The sequence below is a fragment of the Podarcis filfolensis genome, assembly GCF_964270895.1.
Source record: "Podarcis filfolensis genome assembly, chromosome: 1".
Lineage (NCBI taxonomy): Eukaryota > Metazoa > Chordata > Lepidosauria > Squamata > Lacertidae > Podarcis > Podarcis filfolensis.
Window position 1 is genome coordinate 109177269 of NC_139604.1, and position 18735 is coordinate 109196003.

At 43.4% G+C, this 18735-nt stretch overlaps 1 protein-coding gene across 2 annotated transcripts in view; it reads left to right on the forward strand.

Moving 5' to 3' along the window:
* Nucleotides 1-18735, forward strand: part of TSHR (thyroid stimulating hormone receptor) — an 83556-nt gene that overhangs the window by 32493 nt on the left and 32328 nt on the right. For both annotated transcript variants that reach the window (XR_014548021.1, XM_083613621.1), the window contains exon 9: nucleotides 4204-4281. Coding sequence is in view for 1 of the 2 variants with exons in the window: in XM_083613621.1 (XP_083469747.1) it covers nucleotides 4204-4281 (78 nt within the window). In the remaining variant the exon portion in view is untranslated. The remainder of the gene's footprint in view (nucleotides 1-4203; nucleotides 4282-18735) is intronic.

The following is an 18735-nucleotide window of genomic DNA, read 5'->3' on the forward strand; positions in this document are numbered from 1 at the left end:
GCTAGGTAATTCCAGCACGAATCCTGATTAGCTTCCTTGGCTCAGGCACTCGCAACTAAAACAAACTGCTTTAGCATTTTAGTAATGGATTCTAAAATAATGAAGACATGCCCTGACAGCGAAATTTATTTTTGAAAGTGTAATTCTAGCAGCTTGGTTGGTTTGGTTGTTGCTTACACAAAGTGCTTTTAAAGTGAAGTGGAAAGAAGGAAGCTAAAGAGCTGAGGACTCAAAATTAGGTATAGCTTGGGGTGTAAGTGAGACACAGGTATGTGACTTGGACTTTTCCATTGACAAACCAGTCTGAAAGCTTTCCCCATTCATCTGTTTGGCTGCATATATATTTAACAACAACAACAATCTTTATTATGGTCCAGAGACCCAACAAATCGTTACAAAGCACATATATATTTAAAGCATATCTCCCACCCCACATTCTGGGAACTGTAGCTTACCTTTATTGAGGCGCAATTCCCAGCACTCTTAACAAACTATAGTTCCTAGGATTGTTGGGGAAGGGGGGAATGTGTTTGAAATGTATAGTACCTATAGACAAATGCCTCTACTGAATATACATGCACTGTGCTCCTAAATTCCTTGCGCCTCCCTCTCCTAAAAGAGATTTTGCCAATCTGGTCCTCCTCTCCAGCCAGATGTTCATATATTACATACGGGAATGTTGCCTTAGCAAAAAGCTTTCTGCCTTTCCCCCTGTTCCATTCTGCCATTGCTTCATAGTCTTAAACTGTGTTTCATTTTTGTTTGGAAGCCGAATTGGTCTGCACTCTGCTCTGGCTTCGACTTGTCTTCTTGCACAGCAAGAATTAGGAAAAATTCTGATGCTTCTTTGGTCTAGCCCAGCTCTGCTTTCGTTTTGGCACAGTGTCCCAGCTCCGGTCTAAGACAACTGACCAAGTTTCAGGCTGTCTCAAGGCTTGGATTTTCAACATCTGATCATTGGCTCCTACCTGAGAGAGGCTGGAATGCCGATTTTGGATGGCCCTGTTATTTTGACTCATGCTACAGCAACCTGATGGGCGCCTGCTATCATTTTATGCCCTTCCAGATAAGAAATAGGAGAAGAAAGATGGACTTGTTGCATTCCAAACACAACAGATTGAACATAGTTCCAGATTCAGAAGGACCACTTGTGGAGCTCCAAAAAAGGAGCGGAGAGAAATTGCATTTCAATACTTGTGGATATGACCACAGAGCCACAAGTGTCTGGGGTTTTTTTCGGGGAGGGGGGTTGGTCAATAGGTTATTGGTTTTGTGTAGCTTGATGGCCCAGATAGAGATTGCTGGAGAGACAGGCAGGGATTAATGGAGAGGTGGTTCAAGGATAGAGCTGTATGTGCCCCATGATTTGCCCTGTACCTCTCCTAAGCTCTCCTGCTGCCTTAAATAATTTTGGAGTATGCTGCCTCATGAAGGTTCAACTGGCAGTATAGTTGGCTTCTGTAAATGGGATTGGAAGGGGGCACCATCTTGTCCTTCATCCCAGTCCTCAAAATGCCTCGAGTCAGCATTTTAAGGAAATTCAAAATATCTGAACAGCCACATCAAATAAATAGTTGACACAGAAACTAAGCTCTTTTGGGCCATTTTGAGCACTGATATGACCCCAGTGATGCCCGGTCACCATTTACATATATCATTGAGGGAAAAGGTGTTGAGAAAAGAATAACAGAATGTTCTTTCTGGCATGGAGTTGGTTGGCTGGCATCCATCTGTCTCGGGAGACAGTGGAGGAATGAACCTTTGGGGATGAAGTCAAACTCTTGGAGGGTTGCAGAGCCTGCTGTGGCTGTAGATAGACCTGTTTTGTTGCAGATGTTGCAGATGAAGGCATCTGGTTGTGCTGCTACAGGTGCACCATGGTGTTGCTTCTCTCTGCGCTCCTCTCAGTGGTCATTCTTCCTCTGGTCACTGCTGGGGATACACAACTGTGGATACACAACCTGTCTGTCTGTTTATCTCCAGGCACTGTGGTTATCTGTAGGGGATTCCTGCACCACAGGGTTGATGTTGCCAGCCTTCATGTCACCTTTGTAACGCAGAGGTGGTCTGCCAACAAAACCATTGTGAAAGATGTGGGCAGCTCCTAAGTAACAATCCTTCTCCAAAACCAATTCAGTTCGAACTTCTAACCCTCATAGAAAAAGGCTTTTATCATAGAAGGCTATTTTAAGCCAGTCAATCCCCGTAGAATAATAACAATAATAAATTCCTCGGATCAAAGAAATGAAACAAGGTCAGAGCCTTTTCAGAATATGTGTAAGATTTAGAAAGGCAGATAGACAGGATATTCTGTCTACCATTCAGATCTTTCCCACCCCCCGATTTATTTTTGTACCTCCTTATGTGATGCTTGTGCTATAAGTAACTAGACAAAAGAGGCCAAGCTTGTGCGCACATGCACATATGCTTGCTTGCGCAGACAGAAGACCGTCTGCGCAGACCATCTTCCAAATCTTTACTCATAAATGTCCCTCCCTGCTGTAAATAGAAAGGCGAACTCCCCCCACAGGGAGCCCAGACAAGGGCCAAACTAGACAGTCCCTTAAACGTCTGTATGCCTTCTAGCATGTTTTGTCTTACTTTCTTTATTAATCACCTTTAACATTTATTAAAATAAGTTCTCTAGATGTTGTACCAACAAAAACATAACAATAAAGTGAGTTAGCAAGAAAAATCCTTTTGGATACTATTAAAAGAAAAGGTTTAAGCAACTGAAATCCATTAACATCAGGAAATCCTACATTCTGGCTCATAGATGTTGAAGTTGGCAGCTGTCATCGCAGCCCCTCCTTGCTAAGGCATTGTTATGAACGTGCCATTGGTTTGAAAGTCTGTGTTGCCTTCTTGGTAGAACCAGATAGCTACATTTCAGTTTTCCAACGAAGTCCTAAATATCAGAGAAAAGACTTGTAAAAACAACAACAATTATTCATCTTCCATTGATTTTTAGTATTCAAGGCAGAAGAGTCTTCTCATACTTCATTCTAGCACACCAAACTTACCATCCATACGTCAGTTGTCTAATGTTTTTTGTTTAATGTTTTTAATTTGCAAGGGCTGTTTGTTCGTTTGCTTGTGTGTGTGTTTTAAAAAAACAGCACCATGTTTACTCTTTCTAAGGCGCTTACTATCTTCAGGCACACTCCAGTTTTTGTATTGTTGGAAATTTTAAAATCCATAAAGCCACAGAAAAAAGCAATGCCACTGCAACTTTATATATGAAGAACTTTGGGTGCTTCCAGATAGAGTCCAGATTTTCTTAACATATTGTTGCCTTTATCTACATTGACTCCTCCCCCCCCCCCCAATTCTCATCTCTTTCCTTAATCACAATAAGAAGCACCCGCGCCCCTGCCGTTCTACTAAAATGTGAACATTTCTTGCACATTGTATACACATTATGATGCACGTTATTATATTATATGCAGTTTTCCTAAGTGCTCAATACAAGTGGAACTAATTTTTATGGTTGATCAGGGATCTCATAATCCTGTTCACTGGTGTCCATTGCCATGCCATTTCTACATATCAAAAAGAGAGCCACAAGTTTCTCACCTTGACTGACAGATTATACATTCAATATTGCTGGAGATTATACATTCATTTTATTTCTGCAGCACTGGGAGGACTGGGGCATCTGGATGCTTTGCTTGCTCCCCTGGGTTGCTGTTTCTTGAGATAGCTCAGGTCACTGGTTCCTTGAATATTAGAATCAATGCCTATTGAAGACATTGCTCTTTTAATATGATTTTTCTAGTCTGAATATTTTCTGGAATTTTTTCAATAAGGTTTTTATTGTTTTAACACTTGTTTCCCACCCTGGGCTGCTTTGGGAGGAAGGGAAATGAACATTCTGTCTGTATCAGAATTTTAGCTTGCTGGATGCAACAATCTCCCCTCCCCTCCTTCTGACCACTGTTCTGGGAGTTATCCTGACACACATACCCCAACCAATTTTGGGGGGCAAAGCGGGGTAGCTGCTGGTGAGGCTCCTTAGGGGAATCCTGTCCATAGGCTTCAGTGGATGTTCTGTTAGAAGCCCCTTGATGAAGAAAGTGGGCCTGATATTCAGCAACAGCTGACCTAGCTTCCCAGTCTGACTTTTTTACTATTCCCATACAATTAACTCTGTTAAAATATAAGCTATCAGCTAATTATTGGTGCTATCTTTCCCCCTTGCAGGTATCTGAATAAGAACAAATATCTGAGAGTTATTGATGAAGAAGCTTTTTTGGGTGTGCAGAGCGGTCCAAGCCTACTGTGAGTAAGAGCAAGGAGAGATACCTTGGAATTATAGTATTGTTATTTAATGGTACTCTAAGCATCCTCTGATGGTTGTTTCACATAATGTGTCTTTCGTGCCAAGGGCACTTCACAGCCAAAGGAACAAGCACAGCAGATAGATAACTCTTGATTGTCAAAGATAACATTCAACAATCGCTTCTACAGCTCTGGATATTCTTGCGCAACAATCTATTCCCAGGTCCGCACTCAGTGGAGCAGTTGCTGCACCAGGGGACCGCTTCTGCTCCACCAGTTTATGTACTTGCTCCAACGGGCAGAGGCAAGCAGAGGCTACGCCGACATAGGAGTTTCCTCTGCTCATCCCTTTTCAATCCCCTCCTGGTTCTGGGAGACAGTAGTGCAGGAGAAGGTGGGGAAGCACCTGGCCCTTCACTTGCCTGACTTGCCTCTTTTCCTCTTATTCCAACACATCCTGCGCTCCACCCTCTATCTTTGACACTTCCCCTGCCTACGATTCTTGCCTCCTGGCTGGTACAGTTCCCCACAAATCACTGGTCTCGTCTCCCGTGTCAGACTTCATCCCTCCTTCCCCTGGTGCACACTCGTCAGCTTCCCAACAGTCCCTGACATTTCGCTAGTGATGATAGTGCCAAACTCATGAGCCAGCCTGCCTGTTCTAATCTGAGGCTGTACTTTGTGCCCTACTGACACTGAAAGTTGTTTTAGCTGGAATATGGTACAGAATATAGCCTTTTGGGTTTTGACCCTGCTTTGTGTAACTGCTTGCCTCAAAGCCTGGTTATTATTTATTTATTTATTTATTTATTTATTTATTTATTTATTTATTAATAATAAGAAGAAGAATAAGAATAATAAAATGCATATACCGCCCTATACCCATAGATCTCAGCTGTTCACAACATAAAAGCACAATATAAAAAAACCCTTATTAAAAACAAGAACAGAGGCTACCCGATCATCCACCTTTCCACAACGCATCCCTCTGCTGGCTTTTTGATGCTCCATTAAGACTTTTCCTTTCACCAAGCTTTTGTACTGATAGCATTGTAATCAGGTAAGCCCTACCTGTAGTGTTTTATATCCCGCCCCCCAAAAAAGAGGGGCTTGACCCCTTATATGTATTCCCAGTGTTCACACACAAATAATCAGTGGGTCTCCATCATCCTTAACCATTGGTCAACCTGAGTGGGGTAGATGGGAATTGGAGTCCAAAAAGCACACCCCTGTTATAGAAGATGTGAAACCAGTGTTTGCCTTGATAAGCGCAGACTTGCACACTTCGAGAGCTGCCTTCCAAACAGTGGTCCCAGAAGCTGTGTGTTAACGCAAGTTCATGGGAACACAGGAAGTTGCCTTTTACCAAGTCAGACTGATATCCCACCAAGGTAAGTATTGTCCGGCTGGCAGTAGCTGTCCAGGATTTCAAACAGGGGACATTCCCAGCCCTACCAGGAGGTGCTGGGAATTTAACCTGGGATCTCCTGCATGCAAAACAGTTGCTCTGCTAGTGACCTGTGGGCCTTACGCCACCCCTCTTTCTGTAGCTGCGGCAAGTGCCATTGATTACGTTGCCGTGTTTTTCGGTCACCGTGCTCCATCCTCAGAAATAAGCAAGAAACACAGCAGAAGGGACATAGTCAACAGTTCTCTTCCAGCCTCAGAGGAATGATTACGCACTTGCTGCTCTTCGCATAATGAGATCTTGGCTAGGATTCAGAGGCCCAATCGGCATAATCTACCAACTGTGTCAGCCAGCACAGCTGCCTAAGTTCCAAACAAAAGAGCTCAAGTTCTGGACAAGTTGAGCAAAAACAAAATGAGGTTCATGATTTGATCGCCTTTTGTAGCATGCACTGTTCCAAATTCAACCGAAATATTAACTCTTTGGGCACAAGGGAAACATTTCATCCAATGTTAAAAATAAACCGAGAGAGTTTGGAGTTAGCGATTTGCCAACTCCTGAGCCTTCCCTTCCCTGAGGAGGCTTCGCTTTCATCCTAAGGTTGGCTGTGAGAAATATGGAAAAACAAGGTATAATGAGTATTACAGACCTATTCTGACCCACGGACCCTTTCTGCTAATCAGATCATGACATATTTAATAGGATTAAAGGCATTTATTTTAAACAGTCTTACTCTATCTTTGCTGTATATCTTGCTGTGTTAAAATCACTTTACTGTATATTTTGCTGTATTCAAACCTCCTAGTTTAAGATCAGACCTAAATCTGTCTCAGGTCAGCTCATGTTCCACAAAGCTGGGAAAACACAATCTAAGGCCTTAGCGGACAGGCTCTGTGATAAGCAATGATGTTGTGCAGTGTCACAAATTGTGTTTGTTTACCACTTGTTCTCCATGCTTCCATACTTTGGCTTGGCCTTTCAGACCCAAATCCAAATGGGGAGGAGAGAGGGTAGAATTTTGATCTCACTGCCCGCCACGCTGCCATTTGCGCTCTCCCTTGCTATGGTGGCAAAGGAACAGGCCTCTTTTGCTGCCAAAATAATTTTTTCCCCAGGAAACTGGACGGTGAGAGGACCCTGAGTCAACCACCAGGCATCTTGTTGGGTTCGCCAAGCCGAAAGTTAGCTGTAGACACTTTCCACTCAGTCGATTCCAGTGGCCTTTCCTCTGTCTTCCCAGGCCTTGTGCCTATGCGCTGCCCTCTGCTGCTAAGGATATGTCTGAGCCAGTTTTATGGATTTGGGGAAGAAGGCACAGAGTGAGTTATTCTGACCCCCTGCTGTTTTCAAAAAGGATCTGAGGTCTCGACTTTCAATGGGAATACACCTTCTCCCATTTTAGTCCTGAGCATGTTTGCACAAGGACACCCCCTCTGACTTAACATAAGAAGTGATCAGTGGTGGCTGTTAGAATTGGTAAGGTGGAAGGCAGGGAGACCAACAGACTGAGGTTGGTGGGGCCATGCCCCATTTGCCCAAATGAACCAGCTTCCACTAGGAGAGATAGATGAAGTCTGCATTGCTCTTCAGTGTCATTCATAAACTGACCTACTGAACCTGTTTGAGGGACCAGCACTCAATGCAAGATGTGTTTGCCATGCAGCACTTTCCAGATCCAATCCCTGATCTGGAAAACAACTTTAGGTAACAGGGTGGGAAAGTATAAGGCATCTTAACATGTTGGGATGTTATCTTCTTCATTGGCTTTGATTAAATACGTGCTGCTTAGTGGTTAATTTTCAGTTGCGTGTCAAGGTCCCCAAGCCACCCCTCAAAATAATTCACAATTCACACATAAATTTTGTTTAAGGTTTTTGGCATAATTTTGGCCACAACTTTATTAAAATACATAATCTGTGAGTGGTTGCTTAGGCATTGGTTAAGACTATCTGTCCCCCGCCAGAACTGACTTTCTGAACTCCCTCGGAAGCCAGTGAAGGGAAAACAATATTGGGGATCAGTTGAGCTGAGTCACAGTCCCTCACCGCTCACCCAACCTGCTCCCCAAGGCTTGCCGGCCCTGGTCCCATTTCAGGGATTGGACAAAATCGTGGCAAGCTCTAGGATTCCTTTAACGGAATTCCCTTCCACACCACCATTGGAGGGGCAGGCCCAGCCTATCCTTACCCCTCCTCCACCAATTTTTATAACCAATGCCTAATCACAACCTTACAAGTTGTGACGAATTGCTAAGTAGTAGGCAAAAACCAAATGGCACCAGCCAATCAGCCAAATGGACAAAATTCCTACTAGGCCCCTGCCCCAACGGCAGACGACCCCATGACAGGCATAGCAAGGTCAACCGGAACTCAGGGCGGGTGGGCGGGCGGGTGATCCGATGCACTCAGCAAAAGAGAAAGCAAAAGCTGAGTGCCCCACAATTTAAAGCCTTTGGTCCCACCCCCCAAATTGCTACATGCAGTTTGCCCCAGCAACCCGGCCATCCAATTGTTGCCCCAGGCCAGCTCACTTTTACCTGCCTGGCAACAGAGGGTTGGCTTGGCAGACCCTACCGCAACACGTGCTCTCATTTCAGGGAGAACACGCTTTATGTGTTCATTATCTATTTTATGGCTTTTTTAAAAAAAGGTCAGTGCAGTGCTGGTGCCGGCGATTGTTTTGCAGGTGGCTGGTGTTCCTAAAGCCGCGCACCATGCCAACTCTTTTCCAAAGCAGCAACATGTAATTGTTTTCAGGTGTTGTTGGCCGAAATAGGGAATGCTGGAATGAATTCGTTTCTAGCATCCAATACATTGAGATCATAGATGGGCATTTATGAAAATATATTCATACCAAAATGGTTTCTTGACAATCTGCTTTGTGTTACTAAGTTGCTTCAGCACCAACTAGATTGGCTCTTGCAAGGAAAACACAGAGTGCCAAACTTCAAAATATGAAAGCTGGCAAAACTTTAAATGTGCAGTCCATTTGAAATCCTTTTTTTCCATGCTTGGCATTGAGAACGAAAGCAAACAGCCATTTGTGGTCATGGTTATTATACTTTATTATGTTTACTTCATATAAGTGTTAGGGGGCTGCAGCATTGACAAAGCGTTCCTACCAGAGGGTTGGGGGACTCTGACACTGGAGGATCTGAGATAAGCTTAAGTCCTTCTTTGAGGCATCAGACTGGTCATTGCGAGTCTAGGATGCTGGACTAGGTGAGCTTTAGACCTGATCTAGCAGGTTCTTTTATGTACTTACCATGTTTTTCCATGTATAAGATGCCCCCATGTATAAGAGGACCCCTAGTTTTTTGAAGCCAAAATTAAGAAATCAGTATTTTAAACATCAAACAGAACAACTTTGAGCTTTTTGGGGGGTGGGGGGAAGGTCGCACGAGCTTTTTTGATGGAAGTTGGCCAAAGTTGTTGAACTTTGTTACAGTTAGGGTTGCCATATTTCAAGAGCCCAAGCCCACGTCTAGGCTGCCAGAGCCCAGACTCAGACCCGAGCCTGAGCCCGAACCCCTGTGCATTCACCATCTGTGTTTAAGTCGACCCTCAATTTTTTACTTTAAAAAATTAGCAAAAAAACATTGTCTTATACACAGAAAAATATAGTCTATCCCATGGGTAGGCAAACTAAGGCCCGGGGGCCGGATCTGGCCCAATTGCCTTCTAAATCCAGCCCGCAGACGGTCCGGGAATCAGTGTGTTTTTACATGAGTAGAATGTGTGCTTTTATTTAAAATGCATCTCTGGGTTATTTGTGGGGCATAGGAATTCGTTCATTTTTTCCCCAAAATATAGTCCGGCCCCCACAACGTCTGAGGGACAGTGGACTGGCCCCCTGCTGAAAAAGTATGCTGACCCCTGGTCTATCCAAAGTCCTGCCTGGCATCAGGAAACAGCATAGCAAGGTGGAAGGGATGCAATTTCTGTCCTCATTTTTTTCCCCTTTCTGGATTTTAAAATTTATGTATGTATGTATGTATGTATATTTCCCCTCAACTAATGAGTCCCTGCAGCTGCTCAGCTGGGGCAACCCAGTCAGATGGGCAGGGTACAATTGTTGTTGTTGTTGTTGTTGTTGTTGTTGTTGTTGTTGTTGTTGCTGTTGTTGTTGTTGTTGTTGTTGTTGTTGTTGTAGTAGTAGTAGTAGTAGTAGCAGAAGCCCTGGAATGATCACCTTAGCATGAATTCCTCCCGCAGTATTTACCCTATACATGAATTTTTACAAAACCTTCAGGCTGCATCTTCAAAGAGGCATTCCCTCTTTCTCAAACACAATGTAAGCACTGCATCGTTGTAAAGTCTATTAATTTACTGTTATTTGATAAAAGTTCCTGAAATACACTAGATGCTATACAAAAGTAGTACAAAGTTAAAATGAGCATGCCCTGCCCAAAGTCTGAGCTCACAATCTAAAACACACACACACACACACACACACACACACACACACACACATGGAATAAGTGAAGAAACTGCATTGGGTGCTTCCCAATGGGGACCTTATATCACAAACGCTCAGATCCAAATTTTCTGTGTGTGCTTTTGGCAATATTAACACACATTTCCGTTTTTCCATCCACACCACTGGATGGAGTTTGATAGGATGCAAAATAAAAAAATAAACAGACAAACTAGGAAGTGCAAAAGAGTGCAGACGTGTGTTTTACTTACTGCATGTGCATCAAAATGTCAGTAACAGTATATTACTGATATTTTATTTGGAGTGTTACATTTATGCTATGTTGTAGTGGATTGTAGTTTTTATATATTTCGCTGCTTGTGTCTTCTAAGATTGCCCTAAGAAAACGTTTACCTTTAAATATAGTGTAACCCCCCATGGATGGAGTTCTACCCCACTGGAGAAAGGTCAGAACCATTGCTCCCAACTCTCTGGGGCAGCTTTTATAGGGTGCAGGAACGGAAATGGGGACTCAACCAAAGTCACCTCCCTCATGGTCTTTTATGGGATTGACTTCCTTCCATAAACAGGAGGGCATATTTGAATCCAAGTCAGACGTATGTAGCAAAATTGAGCGTAGTGTGTTAGGGAATAGTGAAAGGACAAAAACAAAATAATAAAAATTACATCACCAAGTTATGTAGGGCATCAGTTGCTTAAATAAGTAGATTCAATAACACAGTAGAAGAGTTCAGAGATTATTTAATAAGGCACATTGTTTTTATACTGGCTGAACTTCAGAATTTGTGAAAATTGTTACGGCCAAGGTTGTGCAGAAAAATAAAAATAATGTAAACCAGATGAAAACTCTGCGGCAAAAAAGGGGGAATTGAATTCTAATCTGTTTTATTCAACCTAAGTCTTTATAAATTTGATTTTGAGTTTGATGTTTGTTTCTCCTTAATTATATAGTCACATGTCATTGTTCTTTTTAAACTTACAATCAGTTTTATTTACTTTTACTTTCTTCACATCCAGAAATCCTGCTTGGGGTTTCTTGGTTTCCCTCCATGAAGATTATATTTTTGGGCTGTGATCCTTTACACACTTGTGAATAAGTCCCATTGAACTCACTGGGGCTTACTTCTGAGTAAACATGTATAGGATTTCACTGTCAATGTACTCTAAATCTATACAGATAAGAGAGAGAGAGAGAATATATTTTTGTTTACCAGTAAGAGCTCTAATTAAATCACCCATCAGTAATCGTGGTTCACATAATTCAAATGCTGTTACCTTCTAGAGCATTATGACTGCCAGAACTTACTATCAAACAGATATTAACCAAATGAAACTTTGAGGGGGCACAACCAAGTGCCCCAACGCAGGTGGGCAAGGAGTGAGTGCATATGCAGGGGCAGATCTACTATGAAATTAATGAAGTTTAAGTTTCATGGCCCCCAATCCAGGAGGAGCCCCAGAAGCAACTTTAGTTCACACATTGCTTGAAAATTTTGAGTCTCGTAGACCCACTTTGAGTGGCATACCTCAAATTGATTAATTATTTGTTGTATACATTTCAACAATCCCCAAATTTGACAGTCAGTAGCACAGATGTATGAGACATATATAAGAGACATCACCTTGCCAACAAAGGTCCGTATAGTTAAAGCTATGGTTTTCCCAGTAGTGATGTATGGAAGTGAGAGCTGGACCATAAAGAAGGCTGATCGCCGAAGAATTGATGCTTTTGAATTATGGTGCTGGAGGAGACTCTTGAGAGTCCCATGGACTGCAAGAAGATCAAACCTCTCCATTCTGAAGGAAATCAGCCCTGAGTGCTCACTGGAAGGACAGATCCTGAAGCTGAGGCTCCAATACTTTGGCCACCTCATGAGAAGAGAAGACTCCCTGGAAAAGACCCTGATGCTGGGAAAGATGGAGGGCACAAGGAGAAGGGGACGACAGAGGATGAGATGGTTGGATAGTGTTCTCGAAGCTACCAGCATGAGTTTGACCAAACTGCGGGAGGCAGTGGAAGATAGAAGTGCCTGGCGTGTTCTGGTCCATGGGGTCACGAAGAGTCGGACACAACTAAACGACTAAACAACAACAACACCAAGCACAGATGTTATAAAGATATGCTGATCTGTCACAGAACAACCCCACTGAAGAAGATAACAGTGGTTACCCAGCTCCCATTGTGGGCTGCGAAGGGACCCCCCATGACCGTTCAAACTTCAAGGCCCCCAAAATGTAGGTCCGGGGCTGACCCAATGTTTCCAAAAGAAATGCCTGCATGCGGGGGGGGGGGGCGTGTATATAATGAAAGCTAAAACGCTAGAAATTGCACCCCCTCACATTCCACCACCATGAAATCATGGAACTGAAAAGGAATTTCTGAAGTCCCATATTGAATTCTGCTTGACACCTGGCATCCCTAGAGCCAGCCTTGCAGCCTTTGTAAAAGATACTTGAGAAAGCATCCTTTTTAATATTACATCACCTGGTTTGCTCATCTCATTAATCCTAGTAGGGTTATTCTTTTACTGGCTCTTGTATGAAAGCACCTTAAGAAAAGTGACTTGAGAACTTTGGGTCCTTCTGAACCCTGAAGAATCTTGCAGTGGTATTAGTTGAGTTCTGTTACAGAGCTTCCGAGAGGCACTCCACACTGGATTTAGCAGGATATTAATGTCATATTTTGAGGGACGTGGGTGGCGCTGTGGGTAAAACCTCAGCGCCTAGGACTTGCCGATAGCATGGTCGGCGGTTCGAATCCCCGCGGCGGGGTGCGCTCCTGTCGTTCGGTCCCAGCGCCTGCCAACCTAGCAGTTCGAAAGCACCCCCGGGTGCAAGTAGATAAATAGGGACCGCTTACGGGAAGGTAAACGGCGTTCCGTGTGCTGCGCTGGCTCACCAGATGCAGCTTGTCACGCTGGCCACGTGACCCGGAAGTGTCTGCGGACAGCGCTGGCTCCCGGCCTATAGAGTGAGATGAGCGCACAACCCTAGAGTCTGTCAAGACTGGCCCGTACGGGCAGGGGTACCTTTACCTTTTACCTAATGTCATATTATCTAGTAGCTTTTAGTATGTTGCCATAATAACATGGAGCATTTACTCCATAGCTGGCTCACACAGCAATATAAGTAATGCCTGTAGAGAGGAACTGTGCCATTCGGGTGAGTTACACAGTTGCTTTCCACACTGGCAAGTCCCCAAAAGTGATGGAGATGGCATGAGAAAGAACCTCATCATCTACCTGACAGAGGCCACATTCAGTTAAAGCACTGCGATACCACTTCAGACAGTCCATGGCTCCCCACAAGAATTCTTGGAGCTGTAGTTTCACTCCCAGAGTGCAAGGCTTCTAAGGCACATCTTAAGGCCAAGGCAGGCTGATATGGGAGCAGGTGGTTCTTTATCCAGTATCATTTAGGGCTTTTAAGGTCCAAACTTTCACTTGCAACTGAAGCAGGAGACAAATGGGTAAGTAGTGAAGGTTGAACGAGATCAGAGTTACACATTCCCCTGTCAGAGACTGTCTTCTTTCCTTTCTTCTTTGGCGATCAGTCGTAGCTGAGTAAGATTATCTTCCATGAACACAGTCTTGGCAGTGAGCCCGTAAGTGACTGTGGAGGCTAATTCTGGATCCACACATTCTTCCACAGTGGGGACATAGGTTTCCAGGAGGGATTTGATAATGGTGAGGGTTTGCCAAATGTGTCTTCCTTTTAGCTCGCTCGGCCTGAAGCGAGATGAGCACCGCACCCCATTGTAGCCTTTGACTGGACTTAACCATTCAGGGGTCCTTTACCTTTGCCAGAGGCAGTATGCCTCTGCATACCAGTTGCTGGAAATCTCATGTGAGAAGAGTGCCGTTGTGCCCAGGTCCTACATTCGAGCTTCCCATAGGTATCTGGTTGGCAACGTGGTGCTGGACCAAATGAGCCATTGGCCTGAACTAGTAGGTTCTTCGTACGGATGCCATAGACATTATCAGTCCTTCAGGTGTGACCTCCTCTGTGCAGGGAATAAATATTACCTGTGCTTTGTGCTGTGGCTAGCATATTTCTGATCCTAAATCACTTATTAACCTGGGTATCCAGAGGGCTACAGAAGCCCTGGTTTAGCAAGCACTAATCATAGAGGAAGGAAAAGCCTGAGAGCCATATGTTTTCATCATTCGTCACCCAAGTGCAATCAGGGGCAGACTTTGGAAATCTTTCATAATATGGCACCCCTGTGCAAGGCCAAAATTTGGTGCCCCCAAATGGATCTTCTCAATTTTGTGCCCCTTTAACTCACCGCGCTGTGCAGGAGAACTGCCTGCACTGCCCTAAATCCAGGACTGGCGCAATATCATTGTGAAGAATATGAAAGGACTGGAGGTAAATTGGGTCGTGCCCTATGATATTACCCATTCTGTGAATGCTCAGAGATCCAAGACAAGAATGTCGTTTCTCTATAGTGGAGCTTTTAGAAACATCTCACAGCAACATCACAAATAAGTGGCGCTAGACTGCTAACTTACTCAGAGATGTGACCTTTTTGTCTAAGTAACCTGTGGAGAAGTTGAGTCCAATTTCTTCTATGGACACTTGTGTGAAGTGCTGGCAAATTGGAATGACAAGCACCATTCTTGAACTGCATTTGTGGTCATTGCATTATTGGGAGTTGCGTACATCTCTTGTGGTGGCTAATGGCTTGGCCTCTGTATTCCCCCACCCTTAGATGCTCTCCATCTTTGTAAGTGATTTTACACCAAGTTGGTTATGGTACTTTAATGCACAATTTTTCAAGACATGTTTTTTCAAGACATACTTTAGTTCATACATAACAAAAACCTTTCAGCATTAAATCAAGAAGCACTTTGAAGGAAATTTTATTTTGGTATAATGTTCCTCAGACCACCCCAAAGGTTAGATCCCCACCCCCATAACCAGGTCACAAAAGGGACATGGAACCTTCTTCTTTTTTCAGTGAGCACTCAACACAATATACATTTGGACTACCTTTTAAGTCTATTGGTGAGCTATTGATTTTTAACTGTATATCTTTCCCCATGCAAATTGTGTGCGTCTTTATGGGTATTTCAAAAACAAATGAAATAAACTGGTTCATTAAAGCCAACAAATTAAGCCTGATGAGGGACGGTTGAAGGAGTTGGGTATGTTTAATCTGGGAAAGAGGAGTCTGAGAATAGATATGATAGCCCTCTTCAAATATCTAAAGGGTTCTTACGTGGAAGATGGCGCAAGCTCACTTCCTTCTCTGCCAGAGGGATTTTCCCAAATAAATGGCTTCAAGTTACAAGTAAGGAGATTCCGACTAAACATCCGGAATGACTTTCTGACAGTAAGAGCTGTTTGTCAGTTGAATGGACTTCCTCCATTGGAAGTTTTTAAGCAGGCGTTGGGTGGCCATCTGTCATGGATGCTTTAGTTGAGAGTCCTGCATTGCAAGGGATTGGACTAGAGGACACTTGGGATACCACCCAACTCTGCAGTTCTATGATTCTATAAAACTGGAATTCTACTGAGCAAAGTGTTGAAAGTGCTTCATGTACAATGCTGCAGAAAGAGAAAAGAGGGGATGAGTTAATAAATTACTGGCGGTAAATTAGCTTTTTATGTAAACTGTATTACTTTTATTATTGTTAGCCGCTCTGAGCCCGGCTTCGGCAGGGGAGGGCGGGATATAAATAAAAATTTATTATTATTATTATTTTTTATTATTATTATTATTTTTAGAGAGTCCAGGTTTTTTTTTAAAAAAACTATCAGTGAAAACTTTGACAAATATTTCTTCTCTATCCCCCCTCACCCACACCCAAGTAGCATTTTTCTAATTAGCACACTGAGGTAAGAGATCCAATGGTCGTTTTTGTTGCTAGGAGAACATATAATGCTTACTTATACTAAGGTAAAGGTAAAGGACCCCTGGACAGTTAAGTCCAGTCAAAGGGGACTCTGGGGTTGCGGCGCTCATCTCGCTTTCAGGCCGAGGGAGCCGGCATTTGTCCACAGACAGCTTTCTGGATCATGCGACCAGCATGACTAAACCGCTTCTGGCGCAACGGGACACAGTGATGGAAGCCAGAGTGGAAGCCGTTTACCTTCCCACTACAATGGTACCTATTTATCTACTTGCACTGGTATGCTTTTGAACTGCTAGGTTGACAGGAGCTGGGACAGAGCGATGGGAGTTCACCCCGTTGCAGGGATTCAAACCGCCAACCTTCTGATCAGCAAGCAGAGCCACCCACGTCCCCTTACTTATACTAAGCCCTTTTAGCTCAGTATTGTATACACTAACTGGCAGCAGCTTTCCAGGATTTCAGACCAGAATTCTCTCCCAGCCCTACTTGGAGATGGCCGGGATTTGAACCTGGGACTTTCTGCATGCAAAGCAGATGTTCTTCCCTGAGCTATGACCCCTCCTCAAGAATGCTTAGATTTCAAGACTCAGGTAGACATCGGAGGGGAAATTATATTGGGTAGCAGCAGGGATACAGACTGTGATAATTACATTAAATTCACAAAGCAGTGTGAATTTGGCCTTCATAAGCTAACCAGCACCTGCAGTGAGTTAAAATAAAACCCTTTCTATTGACACAAGTCCCAAGTACAGGAGTTGAACTTAACGATGCTGCAATTCTGTAGGTTTAGCTTAGAGTCTCCCCTTGAAGGTCCTTTGTTCAAGAATGACCACTTTACGGTCAGCAACAGAGTGGGAAATTCTCTTTCAGACTGGGGTCCTGAGGCAAATGCTTGACCAATGTGAGAAGCAGCTCCTGACAGTTTGAATGAATGAAGGCCCCATCTGCACAATACATTTAAAAGAGTATCATCCCAAGTTAAACCAATCATGGCTTCCCCTCCAAGAATCTGGGAGACCATAGTTCTTTAAGAGTGCTGAGAGTTGCTGGGAGACTGTGGGTTAAACCACAGAGCCTAGGACTTGCCGATCAGAAGGTCGGCGGTTCGAATCCCCGCGACAGGGTGAGCTCCCGTTGCTTGGTCCCTGCTCCTGCCAACCTAGCAGTTCGAAAGCACATCAAAGTGCAAGTAGATAAATAGGTACCACTCCAGCAGGAAGGTAAATGGCATTTCTGTGCGCTGCTCTGGTTTGCCAGAAGCGGCTTAGTCATGCTGGCCACATGACCTGGAAGCTGTACACCGGCTCCCTCTGCCAATAAAGTGAGATGAGCGCCGCAACCCCAGAGTTGGCCACGACTGGACCTAATGGTCAGGGGTCCCTTTACCTTATATTTTGCAGAGTAGTTTCACAGTCAAACCCTCTTCCCTGGAAACTCTGGGAATTGTAGCTCTCCAGGGAGAGAAGGGGCCTACTGATAATTCTCAGCACCCTTAACAAGCCATAGTTCCCAGGATGTCTTAGGGGAAGCCATGCCTAAAGTTGTTTGATGTTACTTTAAATATCTAGTGTAGATGGAGCCAGAGAGAGAGAGAGGTGACATTGGGGGGCAGTCATTAGGAGTTTTGCAGCACATTGTCTTTTTTTTTTAAAATACATATTTATTAAAGTTTTACAAAACAAAGAATTCATCATTTCAAAATGTATCATTTCCATACATAAAGCTCAAGAAAAACAACAATATGTGACAGAAAAAAAGAAAAAAGTGAAAGAAGAAAAATAGAAAAACAGAAAAAAGAAAAACACTCTTTCTTAAATTTGTAAAGTTCCATGCCCCTCTGTCTTGACCTCCTCACATCCCCCTTTTTTGTGTTCCACTTTACTCCAATCAGATTCAGCAAATTCAAAACCTTGTTTCAACCATACTTAATGTTATATTCTAATTATTATGTCCCCATTTTCCATTATTTTAATCCGTACCTCATCTTATAAAATATGACATAATATTGTTCTGTTCATAACCTCTTATCCTTTTTTTTCTTAAATTCTTCTTTTCACACACCTTTGACCAAAGTCACACAAACCCTGTTACTTTTACTTCCCACATCCTATTGACACTCAAAGATTTTACAGTATTTTTGTAGATAGTCCTTAAACTTTTTCCAGTCCTGTTCCATCGATTCTTCTCCCTGGTCACGGATTCTGCCAGTCATTTCAGCCATCTCCATGTAGTCTATCACTTGCGTCTGCCATTCCTCCACGGTGGGTAGATCCTGTGTCTTCCAATATTTAGCTAAAAGTATTCTTGCTGCTGTTGTTGCATACATAAAGAATGTTCTATCTTTCTTTGGCACCCATTGGCCAACTATGCCCAAGAGAAAGGCCTCTGGTTTCTTGGGGAAGGTACTTTTAAGTACTTTCTTAAGTTCATTATATATCAATTCCCAGTAAGCCTTAACTCTTGGGCAAGTCCACCAGAGGTGAAAGAATGTTCCCTCAGCTTCTTTACATTTCCAACATTTATTGTCAGGCAGGTGATAGATTTTAGCAAGCTTGACTGGGGTCATGTACCACCTGTAAATCATTTTCATAATGTTCTCCTTTAAGGCAATACATGCCGTAAATTTCATACCGGTGGTCCACAACTGCTCCCAATCAGCAAACATAATATTATGACCTAGATCCTGCGCCCATTTGATCATTGCTGATTTGACCGTTTCATCCTGCGTGTTCCATTTCAACAGCAAGT